The following is a 17,831-nucleotide window of genomic DNA, read 5'->3' on the forward strand; positions in this document are numbered from 1 at the left end:
TTTGAACATCGGGGGGGGGAGGGGGTAAAGTATAGCATATATTAAATACATAACCTAGCCTAGGTACTTTTTTTTGCCCCTTCAACCCCCAAAAACTAGAGTTTAAATTTTTTTCACAGAGTGAGCAATACCTCACTAGGCAGTGGACACCTATTTTTCATATAGAATCTTTGAGATTTCGATGCAGTTTTTCTCGTGTGTCTACCGGATTCTAAACAAGTACCGATTGGGATGGAGGAAGAGTATACGCAGCTGTGTTGGCCTCATTCGGATTGGTGCTGCAGTGAGTTGTTAGTAGTAAGGGTTAGGCATGATAGTAATTAATTAAAACACTTTAAATAAAGCACTCAATACTAAAAGATAGCAATATTTTTCCTAAATTGAAAATTACTTAGTTTTATATAAGTAGATCCGAGGAAAAATGGAACAAGTACACAGCGGCCTATTTCCTAAAATTTAGTCTTTTATCGTTTTTATATTTTAAACAAAAAACAAATTATTCATGGCAAATACTGCAAAATTATTGCGAAACTCCTTGATTTATAGGATCACGCCTACGTTTTTTGGGTTTTCTTCCATGGGTTTTCAGCCTACGTTTTCTTCCATGGAATTGTCTCGTGCCGATTGCCTAATCCATAAGCGTATGTCAGAAAGGGAATTCATTTTACCTTACCGGCTATTTTACCCGTTGTTGCTGTGCCAAATTTCAAGGCCCAATTGATCCTTTTCTATGCAATTTTAAGATCGTAGAAAGAACAAAAATTATTGAGTCAAAGCATTTTTTGGAAGTAGAACTCTATTTCTATATGTTATCTTATATTATTAAACGAGTAATAATTGTGTATATGTTGATTTATCCATAATTTTAAGCCCTCCCCCTGGGGGTCTTTAGGGATTAAGTCACCCTAAAATGCAAATTCAGCATATTTTTAACCATGTTGAACAAAATGGCTGTCTCAAAATTTTTATCAAGTGCCTTTGGGAAAAAAATTAGCGTTGGAGGGGGCCTAGTTGGCCTCCATTTTTTTTGTAAGTTGAGAAGAGCACTAGAAATTTTAATTTCCGGTCCAATGAGCCCTCCCACAATATTTTAGGACCACTGGGTCGATACGGTCAACCCCTGGGTAAAAGAAACAAAACAAAAAAAAACAAATAAACACGCATCAGTGATCTTTCTTCTGGCAAAAAATGCAAAATTCCACATTTTTGTAGATAGCAGCTTGAAACCTCTGCATTAGGGTTCTCTGATACGCTGAATATGATGGTGTGATTTTCATTAAGGTTGTATGACTTTTAGGGGGTCTTTCCCCCTTTTTTCGAAAATCAGCCAAATTTTCTCAGGCGTGTAACTTTTGAATAGTAAGATTAAACTTGATGAAACTTATATGATTGAAATCAGCATTAAAATATGATTCTTTTGATGTATCTATTGGCATCAAAATTCTGTTTTTTAGAGTTTCGGTTACTATTGAGCCGGGTCGCTCCTTACTTACAGTTAACGTGGTAACACATGGTAACAGTTACGTGGTAACAGTTCGTTACCATGAACTGTTTGAAAGACATTCCCACCGAGTCTTTGATTCCCTATTGCTTCGTATTAAATGCTACGCATTGCGGCAAAAGAAAAACAAACAAAACACAATAATGGCTTGCAGACCAGGGGACCGAACTTTGATTGGTGACTATTGTTCGTGATAAATTCAATGTTTTTTTCCTTATCTCAAATATTGTAGCAGCCAAAAATTACTGAGTTTGATTATACTGTATAAATTTATATACTGTGGTTTTGGAAAGTTAACTTTGGAATAGGTTTTCATATTAGTGACGTCACAAATACTCAGACGTCCAATTCCCTAATGGTTTTGCTTTCTACAGCGAATAAAATGAAAATAAAATAAAATAAAGTTGAATATATAAAATGAAAATAAGTTTATTTATAAAATAAATTATATATTTTTATATAAGAATATATAAAATAAAATAAAGTTGAACATATAAAATTAAAATAAAGCTTATTTATAAAATATAGTTATATATTTTTATATAAGAATATATAAAATGAAAATAAAATAAAGTTGAATATATAAAATGAAAATAAAATAAAGTTGAATATATAAAATGAAAATAAAGTTTATTTATAAAATAAAGTTACATATTTTTATATAAGAATATATAAAATGAAAATAAAGTTGTTTTGTTTTCGCCAGGCGAAGTTCTATTCCTTGGTACTCTATAGATTCGCGTTTCTATGGCCCTAAACCTCTCCCGTGTACCTTTATGCTTCTCTTCTTTAGCATACAAATTGTCTGTATCCTCATCCATAACCCTAATGCTTAGCTTGCATATTTAAGTCATATTATTAAAGCTTTCGTATGAATTAATAGTAACGCCCTGATAAGTAGTTATTATACTATGAAGTGCATCACCTTAATTGTTGTTATGAAAGTATCGCTTATCCCATATTTTACCATGAGTTTCACCGATAATTTCGACATAGTTAATGTAAAAGTTATATTAACCATATAATGTCAATGTTTTAATATTTATGAGTTTTTCGTTTTAGGCGCCATTCCAAACTATTATAATGGCAAGTCTACGATTAGACAAGATTGAGGACGACGCTAAATCCTTAATGGGACCCCCTGAGATAATGCCTGTCAGCGGTGTTCTATCTAAGGTAGAATTTTGAATGTCATTTATCATTTATTGAGTATTCGATTTCATTTTGTTTCGTGGTTTAGATGATATTGCAAATATTGATTTACTAAATCGGTCCCTAATCGACACACTCGGCCAAACGATGCGATTTTTTTTTTCCTTCAGAATCATCAATAGTCAGTTGACATCGATCTACAACTACAACAGGGCATGTGCCCCTCTATATTTTGAACTCCCCGTGTATTTAGAAAAATACAGTTTTTTCTATTCTCAATGAAAAATATTTTTTTTGGTATTTTCGTTGGAAAAAAGGCCCTTTAAATTTTGAAAAAAGACAGTTACCCCATCCCTCCAAATATCGTGGATTGACGCTACTGCCGCTCTAACCTATTTTAAGCGCTTGCTTAAGCTCTCTTACACGGAATAGGGAGATTTCAGACGTGTTACGTACGTGAAACGAACATCGGGCGGGGTGGGGGGTGATCTCTTGTCAAAATATTAGAAATAGGTAGGTATGTGTAAAAATAAAGCCATTTTGAGTAGACCTCGTGAGTATGAAAGTACGACTCCGACTCTTTAATTTCTTAAGTAGCAACTGCGACTCAAATCTAGGTGGGCTATATCTTAAGCCCAAATTTTTGAAAAGTAACTGGTTTGTTTTATATCACAAGCTCCAACTTCAAAGCTTTAAATTCCGACAGCTCTGACCTTGAGCTCGTAATTTATAACAAATTCTACTAGCAGGGGCGTCGTTTTTTTTTTTTTTGGGGGGGGGGGGGCAAGGGGGTTAGGTGTCCTCCCAATAATGTGGAGAAAAAATTAGTATATATCACATGCCGCTGGACTATCTGGATAAAACCCCACTCCCCCCCCCCCCCCCCAATAAAACCGTTGGAGATTCGCCCCTGTCTACTAAGTTTAGGGCCGATCCTGAGGGCTTGCTCATAAGCAAACTCGAAGAACTCCTAGACTTTTTTTGTAAAAGAATTGGCACATTATAAACTAAATCAGCAGCATGCCTTCTTTATAATTTTCTTCACACGTTCTATTCTATGGACTTGGTCAACCTGGCGTATGAATAGCTTAATTTTGTAGTCGCTGCTGTTAGAAAATGCGTTAGAAACATACAAGAAACAAACTGAATATCATAACAGTCATACCTGCATACAGGGGAGGGGTATTCCCTCCCTAAGATCCGTCTGGATTCCTCTTGCAAGAAAATTGTGACTTGAAAATGCGCCTTTTATGGTTTCACTCCCCCTCCTTCACTAGAGAAAATCAGCTTTTCTTCCTATATGGTGTTGAGTTTACAGGTTTTTCTTCCTTTCGCGCTTCTTTTTGTGTTTTTTTTTATTGTTAAGAGGCGCGATACCTTAAAATAATTTTGCAAGCCAGAGCTTCGGCTGACCGTCTCAAAGCCAAAGAGCAAATTAGTGAATTCTCTCGGGGAATTTGCTATCGTCGACAGCTGTCAAGAACGTGTGATTTGACTGAAAAGACAGTTAAATTCTACATCCCTTTTATTGGCGAGTTTAAGCAATTTCTGACACCGCACTAACAAAGCTTGACAAAATGAAAAGAAAACTATGCAAATATTTCGATCGAGACCTCTGCTCAGCCGTCTTCAGCGCCAAATGAAATAATAAAAATAAAAAATACGAGTACACAGGACAATATAAAAAAAAACAACCCTAAAATAAACGCTAAATTTAAGAGAAGACCCTTTCCAAGTAACGATGAAATAGTAACTCCGTTTCATCGTTACTTGAATCTTCTTGTAAATTTAGTGTTTGTTTCAAGGTTGTTTTTTTATATTGTCCTGTGGACTCTTATCTGCATTTTATTATTTCGTTCTGCACTGAAGGCGTGTATGCGGAAGACCGAAATATTTGCAGTTTCCTTTTTTCACTGGCTGTTATTATCATCGTATTGCTTCGGGCTTGTTTTTACCTTTTTTCAATGCTAGAACATTTGGTACTTGTTAAGAATCCGGTAAAAACGCAAGAAAGACCGCATCGAAATCTCAAAGATGCTTTATGAAAAACCGGTTTTCGCTGCCTTGTAAGGTATTGCTCACTCCGTGACAAAGATTTAAACTTTAGTTTTTTGGGGTTGAAGGGACAAAAAAGGTACCTAGGTTAGGTTAAGTTACGTATAATATGCCAATATATAGCCCAAATTTGTTCATAAACTATTATATTTTCATCCTATTTTGTTTTAATACATTAGCATTAACGAAACTTCACTTCTCGCGTGTTTACCGGATTCTCAATAAGTACCGAACATTTTAGGGACTGCTCTATTTAATCGAAAAAACAAAATTTGTACTTCCTGATGATTTATGAGTAGAGATGACCCTAAGGGTCCGGTGTATGGTTTTCTCACTGAGAATGAAAAAACAGAATTTTTCTCACTTGAAAAAACAGGAATTTTCTCACATTTATGGTTGTTTCTTGGACGGTTATGAGTGTTGGTCAATTTATTTGATGTTTTTCATGGATGTCAACATCGATTTATGTTTTTTTTATGTTTTTTTTTAGTGAGAATGAAAAAACAGAAATTTTCTCACTTTTATGGATATTTCTTGGACGGTTATGTGTGTTAATCAATTTATTTGTGGTTTTTATGGTTGTCGACAGCAATTTATGTCTGTCTAATGGATTTTGTCGGTGAGAATAAAAAGACAGGAATTTTCTCACTTTGATGGATGTTTTCTGGATGGTTATGAGTTTCGGTAAATTTATTTGTTGTTTTTCTTGGATGACAACATCAATTTATGTCTGTTTTATGGTTTTTGTCAATTGATTACATAATATCTCCAAACAGATAACACTACCCACTAATTTCCTATCTTATGCTCTATAAACAAGGGCTTTCTCACTCCAGCAACTATATTCAAGCTTTAGTTTTTTGGGGTTTAGGAGGAAAAAAGGTACCTAGGTTAGTTTAGGTTATGTATTTATTATATGCTATGCTTTATCCCCACCCTCCTAATGTGCCAATATACAGCCAAAATTTGTTTCTAAACTATTATATTTTTATCCTATTTTGTTTTATTTCACTACCATTAACCAAACTTAACTTCTCGCATGTTCCCCAGATATTAGAACAGTACTTTTTTTTCCTGCATTGCTTTAGTATAAGTGTGACATCCTTTTCACTAATAAATACCCATAAATTTTTGAAGACTTATAGGATATATGTTCTGAAAATTCAATTGGTTATTATTATTGTTGCTGGGTTGTTGCTGATTCCAGGCACTTTGATGCTCATAAGTTAGTCCAAAAACTTAGCTGCCCTTGCCTGAGACTATAGGCAGGTAGACCTTATGCCACTTGTTCACCTGCAAATCCAGGCAACTTGTTGGGTCAACCAATTTTGAATTAATTTTGTGGTAGTGTAACTGTCTGAGCTTATAAACTGTGTTGCCTGTCTAAGACTTTAGACAGGTAGACCCTATTCCACTTGTTTACACACAAGGACTGGTAACTTTTCAGTAAACCAATTTTCAATTAATTCTGTTTTAGTGTAACTGTCTTGGCTTATAGATTGGGTTTTCTGACGGCGGACTGCAAGTCCAGGTGACTTAGTGGTCATGTTAATCCCAAAACTTGGTCAAAATGCCTTAGACTCTAGGCGGACAGGCCTACTTGGAAAGTCTACTTGAATGACAATAGAGATGACTAAGATTTTTGAGCTGACTCACAACAGACAATGTCTATGGAACTTGCCGATGAAGAAGCATCCTAAGCCTAATTTTCCTGGCCACATAAATTCTCAGGTAGGTTGACTAAGTTTTAGGATTGATATGTGACCACCGAGTTGCCTGAACTGCAATTGGAACTATGAAAGGCCATCTGTATGACTTAGTTGTTTTCTCTATGTATCACTGGGGTAATGTAATTTCTTTTGTATGACATTTTAGTGGATCATATATTCAATAAGAAAACCAAAAGCAATCTGTATAACTTTATTCATGTTTCTCTATAATAATTTGATGTTTAAAAAGTCATACAGAAGACTTTATATCATTCTCCATGTTTAAAGGAAACACAATATTGCCTATTGTTTGATTTTATAGTGCTTTTAATATAAAAGTGAATGAAAATATTTGTTGCTTAGGGTATAAAGAACCAATGACTTTAATAGGCCTAGTCAAACAGTGCTCACCCGAGTAATTTGTATTTCTAATATAAAAAAAACATAAAAGGTATATGCTACTATTATATAGTAACTATGAGGTAGATTTATATCAAAATATTCAAGCAAATCAGACAGCATACTAGGTGTCTTACCTTAGCCTACATAAGGTAGGCTATCAGTGGAAGTCATTTGGTCTGCAAAACTACCAATAGGGTAGCCTATATATTGATACTTTCTTTTAGAATCATTAATGTTTACCTTTACAGTGCTTCATGGTTAAAAGATCCTGGAATGCCAAAAATCCGAGTATCATCAAGACTAGGCCTAGTCTAGCCAAGCTGTTTTCAATAAGAATTCATTAAAATTATTTTTAAAAGAAAAGAGCTTTGCTGAACTAGGTTCCGATTTCTGTTTTACCAGAACATACAAGAAAACAACACTTTCTAAGGCTATATGCTGATTTATTTATTTTTTGGTCATTTTCTGCTGTTTAACAGCACACGTTCTTTATTTTTGAAATTGGCCACGAACTTTCGTATTGGAATACACTACGTAAACAGGTGATCTTTCTCCTTAAAAAATGAATTATCGGTTTTTCACACTAATTTAAGACGTATATGGCTGTGTAAGTTTGCACTTGACCAATTTAAAGAACTAGTTTTCATTTTAGGTGTCCTTGGTACTTTAAGAGTTTAGAATTTTAGCTTAGAGTCTTAGCTTAGAGTTTTTGTTAGAGTTCTAGTTTATTTTAGTTTTAGTTAAGAGTTTAGAGTTTTTAGCTTAGAGTCTTAGCTTAGAGTTTTTGTTAGAGTTCTAGTTTAGTTTTAGTTAAGAGTTTAGAGTTTTAGCTTAGAGCCTTAGCTTAGAGCTTTTGTTAGAGTTATAGTTTATTTTAGTTTTAGTTAATAGTTTAGTGTTTTTAGCTTATAGTATTAGATTAGAGTTTTTTTTTTGTTTAATTTCTATTTTATTTTATTTAATATTTTATAGTTTTGTCTTATATTATAGTCTTAGATTTTTTATTAGAGTTGAAGTTTATTTTAGTAATACTTACGAGTTTAGACTTTTAACTTAGAGTCTTAGCTTAGAGTTTTTGTTAGAGTTCTAGTTTAGTTTAGATATAGTTAAGCGTTTGGAGTTTTACCTTCGAGACTTAGCTTAGAGTTTTAGTTTAGTTTAGTTTAGTTTTAGTTAAGAGTTTAGAGTTTTTTTTAGCTTAGAGTCTTAGCTTAGAGTTTTTGTTAGAGTTCTAGTTTAGTTTAGTTTTAGTTAAGAGTTTGGTGTTTTACCTTAGAGTCATAGCTTAGAGTTTTAGTTGGATTTCTAGTATAGTTTTATTTAAGAGTTTATAATTTTAGATTAGATTGTTAGCTTAGAGTTTTTTGTTATAGTTCTAGTTTAGTTTAGTTTTGGTTAAGAGTTTCGAGTTTTTAGCTTAGAGTCTTAGCTTAGAGTTTTTGTGAAGTTGAAGTTTAGTTTAGTCATAGTTAAGAATTTAGAGTTTTTAGCATAGACTCTTAGCTTAGAGTTTTACTTAGAGTTGTAGTTTAGTTTAGTTTTATTTAAGAGTTTAGATTTTTATCTTAGAGTCTTAGCTTAGAGTTTTTGTTGAAAATATAGTTTAGTTTAGTTAAGAGTTTAGAGTTCTACCTTAGAGTCTTAGCTTAGAGCTTTACGTAGAGTTGAAGTTTATTTTATTTATAGTTAAGGGTTTAGAGTTTTAGCTTAGAGTTTTAGTTACAGTTCTAGCTTAGTTTAGTTTTAGTTAAGAGTTTAGAGTTTTACCTTAAAGTCTTAGCTTAGAGTTTTATTTAGAGTTCTAGTTTAGTTTTAGTTAAGAGTTTTGAGTTTTACCTTAAAGTCTTAGATTAGAGTTTTAGTTAGAGTTGAAGTTTCGTTTAGTTTAGTTATAGTTAAGAGTTTATAGTTTTGGCTTAGAGTCTTAGCTTAGAGTTTTAGTTAGAGTTATTGTTTAGTTTAGTTTTAGTTAAGAGTTATAGCTTAGAGGTTTAGCCTAGAATCTTAGCTTAGAGATTTAGTTAGAGTGTTAGGTTAGACTAGATTAAGTTAGGCTATATTAAGTTAAGTTAGGTTAGGTTAGGTTAGCCTACGTACGCGCGCGTACGTAGGCTAACCTAACCTAACTTAATCTAGTCTAACCTAACCTAACTTAAACATGGAGAGATGTTTACTAGCTAACCTAACCTAACTTAGCTAACCTAACCTAACTTAACCTAACCTAATCTAACCTAACTTAATCTAGTCTAACCTAACACTCTAACTAAGTATCTATTACAATATTCTAGGCTAAACTTTTAAGCTCAAACTCTTCAATAAAACTAAAATAGAAAACAACTCTAACTAAAACTCTAAGCTAAGACTCTAAGCTAAAACTCAAAATTAGTAACTGTAACTCAAATATAAGAAACTTCAGACGTAATTAAAACACTAATCTAAGACTTTAAGGTGAAACTCAAAACTCTTAACTAAAACTAAACTAGAACTAGAACTCTAAATAAAACTCTAAGCTAAGACTTTAAGGTAAAACTCTAAACTCTTAACTAAAACTAAACTAAGCTAGAACTCTAACTAAAACTCTAAGCTAAGACTCCAAGCTAAAACTCTAAACTTCTAACTAAAAATAAAATAAAGAAGAACTCCAACAAAAAAAAACTACAATACAAGACTAAAATGTAGAGATATATAATAATAACTGAATTAAACTAGAATTTCAACAAAAACTCTAAGCTATGACTCTAACATAAAACTCTAAACTCTTAACAAAAAATCAAAACCACTATAACTCTAAGTAAAACTCTGAGCTAAGACTCTAAGCTAAAAACTCTAAATTCTTAACTAAGACTAAACTAAACTTCAACTTCACAAAAACTCTAATCTAATACTCTAAGCTAAAAACTCTAAAATCTTTACTACAACTAAAATAAACTACAAATATAACAAAAAACTCTAAGCTAATACTATAAGGTAGAACTCTAAACTCTTAACTAAACTAAACTAAACTAGATTTTCAACAAAAACTCTAAGCTATGACTCTAAGATAAAACTCTAAACTCTTAACTAAAACTAAACTAGAAGTCTAACAAAAACTCTAAGCTAAGACTCTAAGCTAAAAACTCTAAACTCTTAACTAAAACTAAACCAAACTAAAACTCTAAGCTAAGTTTCGAAGGTGAAACTCCAAACGCTTAACTATATCTCAACTAAACTAGAACTCTAACAAAAACTCTAAGCTAAGACTCTAAGGTAAATTTCTAAACTCTTAACTATTACTAAACTAATCTTCAACTCTAACTAAAACTCGAAGCTAAGACTATAATCTAAAACTCTAAGCTCTTAACTATTACTAAACTAAACTTCAACTCTAACAAAAACTCTAAGCTATGACTATAAGCTAAAAATCTAAACTCTTAACTAAAACTAAAATAAACTATAACTTCAACAAAAACTCTAAGATAAGACTCTAAGCTAAAAACTCTAAACTCTTAACTAAAACTAGAATAAACTAGAACTCAAACAAAAACTCTAGGACAAGACACTAAGCTAAATTTCTAAAATATTAACTAAAACTAAAATAAACTATAACTCTAACTAAAACTCTAAGCTAAGACTCTATGGTAAAACACCGAACTCTTAATCAAATTTAAAATAAACTGGAACTCTAACTTAAACTCAACGAAAAAACAGCAAACTCTTAACTAAAATTAAACTAAACTAGAACTCTAACAAAAACTCTAAGCTAAGACTCTAAGTTAAAACTCTAAACTCTTAACTAAAACTGAACTAAACTAGAACTCTATCAAAAACTCTAAGCTAAGACTCAGCTAAAACTCGAAACTCTTAACTAAAACTTAATCAAACTATAACTTTATGTAAAACTCTAAGCTATGACTCAAAGCTAAAACTCAAAATTCTTAACTGTAACTAAAATAAAATTTAGATCTAACTAAAACTCTAAGCTAAGACTCTATGTTAAAACTCTAAACTATTAACTAAAACTAACCTAAACTAGAACTCTAATTAAAACTCTAAGTCTAATATCAAAATCTAAACTAAAACTAAACTAAATTATAACTTCAAAAAAAACTATAAGCTAAGACTATAATATAAAACTTAACTCTTAACTATAACTAAACTAGAATTCTAACAAAAAATCTAATCTGAGACTCTAATCTAAAACTCCATACTCGTAATCAAAACTAAAATAAACTAAAACTCTAAGATAATACTGTAAGGTAAAACTCCAAACATTTCACTAAAACTAAACTAAACTAGAACTATAACAAAAACTCTAAGATAAGACTACAATCTAACACTCTAAGCTCTTAACTAAAACTAAACTAAACTAGAACTCTAACTAAAGCTCTAAGTTGTAACTTTAAGCTAAAACTCTAACCTCTCAACTGTAACTAAACTAAACATAGAACCTTAACAAAAACTCTAAGTCTAAGCTAAAACTCTAAACTAAACTAGAACTTCAACAAAAAATTCTAAACTAAGACTCTAAGCTAAAAACTCTAAACTCTTAACTAAAACTAAACTTAACTAGAACTCTAAAAAAAACTCTAAGATAAGACTCTAAGCTAAAACTCTAAACTCTTAACTAAAACTGAACTAAACTAAAGCTCTAAGCTAAGTCTCTATTGTAAAAGAACAAATTCTTAACTATAACTAAACTAAAACTAAACTAAAACTCTAAGCTAAGTCTCTAAGGTAAAACACCAAACTCTTAACTATAACTAAACTAAACTAGAACTCTAACAAAAACTCTAGGCTAAGACTCTAAGCTAAAACTCTAAACTCTTAACTAGAAGAAAACTAAACTAGAACTCTATCAGAAACTCTAAGCTAAGACTCTAAGCTAAAACCTCGAGACTCTTAGCTCTTAACTAAAACTAAACTAAAACTCTAACAAAAACTCTAAGCTAAGACTCTAAGCTAAAACTATAAACTCTTAACTAAGACTAAACTAAACTAGAGCTTCAACAAAAACTCTAAGCTAAGACTCTAAGCTAAAAACTCCAAACTCTTAAATATAACTACACTAAACTACAACTCTAACAAAAACTCTAAGCTAAGACTATAAGATTAAAACTATAAACTCTTAACTAAAACTAAACTAAACTAGAACTCTAACAAAAAGTCTAAGCTAAGACTCTAAGCTAAAAAACATTAAACTATTAACTAAAACTAAACTAAACTAAAACTTTAAGTTAAGTCTATAATGTAAAACTCCAAACTCTTAACTAATACTAAACTAAACTTCAACTCTAACAAAAACTCTAAACTAAGACTTCAAGCTAAAATTCTAAACTCTTAAGTAAAACTAAACTAAACTAAAACTGCAAGCTAAGTCTCTAAGGTAAAACTCCAAACTCTTAACTAAAACTAAAATTAACTATGGATCTAACATTAACTATATGATAAGACTATAATCTAAAACTATGAACTATTAAATAAAAATAGACTAAACTATAGATATAACAAACACTCTAATCTAAGACTCTAACATAAAACTATAAACTAACACTAAACAACGGAATAAAACTGACAAAAAATCCAAATCTAAGCTAACACTTTAAACTAAACTAGAACTTCAACAAGAAAATCTAAACTAAGACTCTAAGCTAAAAACTCTAAACTATTAAATAAGAATAACCTAAACTATAACTCTAACAAAACCTCTAAGATAAGACTCTAAGCTAAAACTCTAAACTCTTTACTAAAAATAAACTAAAATAAAAATCTAAGATAGGTCTCAAAGATATATTATCAAAATCTAAATTATAACTAAACTAAACTAGAACTCCAACAAAAACTCTAAGCTAAGGCTCTAAGCTAAAACTCTAAACTCTTAACTAGGAGTAAACTAAACTAGAACTCTAACAAAAACTCTAAGCTAAGACTCTAAGATAAAAACTCTAGACTCTTAAATCTTAAATAAAACTAAAATAAAATAAAAATCTAAAAAAAAATATAATCTAATAATATAAGATAAAAATATTAAATATTAACTAAAAATAAACTAAACTAGATATTAAACAAAAACTCTAAGCTAAGACTATAATATAAAAACTCTAAACTCTTAACTTAAACTAAACTAAACTAGAACTCTAAACTAAAACTCAAAGCTATCACTCTAAGCTAAAAACTCTAAACTCTTAATTAAAACTAAACTAAACTAGAACTCTAACAAAAACTCTAATCTAAGACTCTAAGCTAAAAAACTCTAAACTCTTAACTAAAACTAAACTAAAACTCTAAGTTAAGTCTCTAAGGTAAAACTCCAAACTCTTAACTATTACTAAACTTCAACTTTAACAAAAACTCTAAGCTAAGACTCTAAGCTAAAACTCCAAACTCTTAAATATTACTAAACTTCAACTTTAACAAAAACTCTAAGACAAGGCTATAAGATAAAACTATAAAATATTAATTCAAGCTAAACTATACAAGAAATTCTAAAAAAACTCTAAGCTAAGACTCTAATATCAAAACCCTAAACCCTTAACTAAAACTAAACTAAACTAGAAATCTAACAAAAACTCAAAGCTAAGCCTCTAATCTAAAAACTCTAAAATATTAACTAAAACTAAAATAGAACTCTAAATAAAACTATAAGATATGAATCTAAGGTAAAACACCAAACTCTTAACTAAAACTAAACTAAACTAGAACTCTAACAAAAACTCTAAGCTAAGACTCTAAGCTAAAAAACTATAAAGTCTTAACTAAACTAAACTATAACTCTAAGCTAAGTCTCTAAAGTAAAACTCCAAACTTAACTATATCTAAACTAAACTAGAACTCTAACAAAAACTCTAAGCTAGAACTCTAAAATATTAAATATTACGAAACTAAACTTCAAGTCTAACTAAAACTAAAATTTAAGACTCTAATCTAAAACTCTAAACTCTTAACTAAAACTAAACTAAAATATAACTTCAACTAAAACTCTAAGCTATGACTCTCAGCTAAAAAATCTAAACTCTTAACGAAAACTAAAATAAACTTCAACCCTAACAAAAACTCTAAGCTAAGACTCTAAGCTAAAAACTCTAAACTCTTAACTAAAACTAAAATAAACTAGAACTCTAACAAAAACTCTAAGCTAAGACTCTAAGCTAAAATTCTAAACTCTTAAAGTACCAAGGACACATAAAATGAAAATTAATTCTTTAAATTGGTCTAGTGCAAACTTACACAGCCATATACGTCTTAAATTAGTGTGAAAAACCGATAATTCATTTTTTAAGGAGAAAGATCACCTGTTTACATAATGTATTCCAATACGACAGGTCGTGGCCATTTTCAAAAATAAAGAACGTGTGCTGTTAAAAAAGCAGAAGAACAGCAGAAAATGACAAAAAAATTAATAAATCAGCATATAGGCTCAGAAAGTGTAGTTTTCTTGTATGCTCTGGTAAAACAGAAATCGGAACCTAGTTCAGCAAAGCTCTTTTCTTTGAAAAATACTTTTAAGGAATGCTTCTTGAAAAGAGCTTGGCTAGACTAGGCATAGTCTTGATGTTACTAGGATTTTTGGCATTCCAGGATCTTTTAACCTCGAAGCAGTGTAAAGGTAAACATTAATGATTCTTAAAAAAAATATCAATATATAGGCTACCCTATTGGTAGTTTTGCAGACCTAATGACTTCCACTGATAGCCTACCTTATGTAGGCTAAGGTAAGACACCTAGTAGGCTGTGTGATTTGCTTGAATATTTTGATATAAATCTACCTCATAGTTACTATATAATAGTAGCATAGGCCTATACCTTTTATTGTTTTTTTTATATTAGAAATACAAATTACTCGGGTGAGCACTGTCTGACTAGGCCTATTAAAGTCATTGGTTCTTTATACTTTAAGCAACAAATATTGTCATTTACTCTTATATACAAAGCACTATAAAATCAAAACAGTAGGCAATATTGTATTTCCTTTAAACATGGAGAATGATATAAAGTCTTCTGTATGACTTTTTAAACATCAAATTATTATAGAGAAACATGAATAAAGTTATACAAATTGCTTTTGGTTTTCTGATTGAATATATGATCCACTAAAATGTCATACAAAAGAAATTACATTACCCCACTGATACATAGAGAAAACAACTAAGTCATACAGATGGCCTTTCATAGTTCCAATTGCAGTTCAGGCAACTTGGGGGTCACATATCAATCCTAAAACTTAGTCAACCTACCTGAGAATTTATGGGGCCAGGAAAATTAGGCTTAGGATGCTTCTTCATCAGCAAGTTCCATAGACATTGTCTGTTGTGAGTTAGCCCAAAAATCTGAGTCATCTCTATTGTAATTCAAGTAGACTTTCTAAGTAGGCCTGACCGCCTAGAGTCTAAGACATTTTGACCAAGTCTTAGGATTAAGATGACTACTAAGTCACCTGGACTCACAGTCTGTAGTCAAAAAACCCACTCTATAAGCCAAGACAGTTACACTAAAACAGAATTAATTGAAAATTGGTTGACTGAAAAGTTACCTGTCCTTGTGTGCAAACAAGTGGCATAGGGTATACCTGTCTAAAGTCTTAGACAGGCAACCCAGTTTATAAGCTCAGACAGTTACACTACCACAAAATTCATTCAAAATTGGTTGACCCAACAAGTTGCCTGGATTTGCAGGTGAACAAGTGACATAAGGTCTGCCTGCCTGTAGTCTCAGGCAAGGGCAGCTGAGTTTTAGGACTAACATATGAACATCAAATTGCCTGGACTCACAGACAAACCAGCAACAATAATAATAATCGTTTGAATTTTCAGAACATATATCCTATAAATAAGCTTTCAAAAAATTATGGGTATTTATTAGTGAAAAGGATGTCACACTTATACTAAAGCAATGCAGGAAAAAAAGGTACTGTTCTAATATCTGGGGAACATGCGAGAAGTTAAGTTTGGTTAATGCTAGTGAAATAAAACAAAATAGGATAAAAATATAATAGTTTAGAAACAAATTTTGGCTGTATATTGGCACATTAGGAGGGTGGGGATAAAGCATAGCATATAATAAATACATAACCTAAACTAACCTAGGTACCTTTTTTCCTCCTAAACCCCAAAAAACTAAAGCTTGAATATAGTTGCTGGAGTGAGAAAGCCCTTGTTTATATAGCATAAGATAGGAAATTAGTGGGTAGTGTTATCTGTTCGGAGATATTATGTAATCAATTGACAAAAACCATAAAACAGACATAAATTGATGTTGTCATCCATGAAAAACAACAAATAAATTTACCGAAACTCATAACCATCCAGAAAACATCCATCAAAGTGAGAAAATTCCTGTTTTTTAATTCTCACCGACAAAATCCATAAGACAGACATAAATTACTGTCGACATCCATGAAAAACATCAAATAAATTGACCAACACACATAACCGTCCAAGAAACATCCATAAAAGTGAGAAAATTCCTGTTTTTTCATTCTCACTGACAAAAACCATAAAACAAACAAACTGATGTTGACATCCATGAAAAACGTCAAATAAATTGACCAACACACATACCGTCCAAGAAACATCCATAAAGTGAGAAAATTCCTGTTTTTTCATTCTCACTGACAAAAACATAAAACAGACATAAAATGATGTTGACATCCATGAATGTTAGAAAATTCATGTTTTTTTATTCTCACTGATAAAAACCATAAGACAGACTTAAATTGATGTTGACATCCATCAAAGTTTGAAAGTTCCTGTTTTTCCATTCTCACTGACAAAAACCATAAAACAGACATAAATTGATGTTGACATCCATGAAAAACATCAAATAAATTGACCAACACACATAACCGTCCAAGAAACAACCATAAATGTGAGAAAATTCCTGTTTTTTCAAGTGAGAAAAATTCTGTTTTTTCATTCTCAGTGAGAAAACCATAAACCACGTGCTACGTGCCGGACCTTTAGGGTCATCTCTACTTTTATGTTTCATTAAACCTGAAAATCTCCATCTCCGGCACAAAACGAACAAAAGTTAAATGGTTTTTCTAAGATTTCCGGGAAAGTAAGTGTTGTCTTTTACTATTCTGTAATTTTATTCGAATCTCCTATCCAAGCTCTACAAGTTATGGTAAGACTGCCTTATCAGTTCTTGATAGTTTAGCCAAACAAACTAAAAAAAACTTAATGTATAAAACAGGGTGATCCTTTAAAGTACCGCATCACTTCAAGTATCTGTAAAGTTCTATTTGAACTTTACATTCTTACGTAGAGAGCTGTTTAAGATCCAACGTAAAGTGCACCCCCCCCCCCATCAAGTTCCCTCCAGACAGTTCCATCTTCACTGAGAATCCCCCATCCCTGTAAACTTGCTTGCGGGGGATTCAGCCTGAAAAGTTCTCCTTAGCATTCTTTTCATTTGAATAAGACTTTAGTCTCTAATTGGCTTCTCGATCAGTCCAGAAATGCCCCCTCCCGTGGAAATTATTTACCGGAAATCAAAACACGCGCCAAATTTGTCCACATAACAAATTTGGCAAAGAGAATGTAAGACAACGGCACTAAATTTAATCTAATTTAAAAAAATACAATTAATACTACTACTAACAACTCACCGCAGCAGTAAGCCGCCTGGGGCCAACACAGCTAAGCACGCTCCTCTTCCATCCCAACCTGTTCAAAGCCTCCCTTTTTACACCCTCCTAAGAAGTTCCCATTTCCTTTAAATTTTATTTTATGACGTCCTCCCACCCCAGACGAGGACGACTTGCTTTCTGTGTAGCCCTAGACAGTTGGCCGAAAAGAACAATCTTCGGCATTCTGTCATCCTTCATCCGCACAACGTGCCCTAGCCACCTCAACTTTTCTTTCATTATAGCCCTAGAGAGCGGTATTGAGCCACATTTTTCGTACAGCCTATTGTTTGAAATACGATCAGTCAGCCTGGTACCCAGAACAATCCTTATGCAATTTCTCTGGAAAACATCTAGCAAATCTTCATCTCCTATTTGGAGCGTCCATACTTCAGAGTTGTATTTAACCACT

General features: G+C 31.8%; 1 protein-coding gene across 1 annotated transcript in view; it reads left to right on the forward strand.

Annotated features, from left to right (window-relative positions):
- Positions 1-17,831, forward strand: part of LOC148949100 (uncharacterized) — a 232,798-nt gene that overhangs the window by 13,749 nt on the left and 201,218 nt on the right. Inside the window, exon 2 of the mRNA XM_089092825.1 lies at positions 2,564-2,677. Within this exon, the coding sequence (XP_088948951.1) occupies positions 2,585-2,677 (93 nt within the window). The 5' untranslated portion in view covers positions 2,564-2,584. The remainder of the gene's footprint in view (positions 1-2,563; positions 2,678-17,831) is intronic.

Source organism: Artemia sp. Qi Xiang Cuo, chromosome 8, assembly GCF_049724085.1.
Source record: "Artemia sp. Qi Xiang Cuo chromosome 8, ASM4972408v1, whole genome shotgun sequence".
Taxonomy (NCBI): Eukaryota; Metazoa; Arthropoda; class Branchiopoda; order Anostraca; family Artemiidae; genus Artemia; species Artemia sp. Qi Xiang Cuo.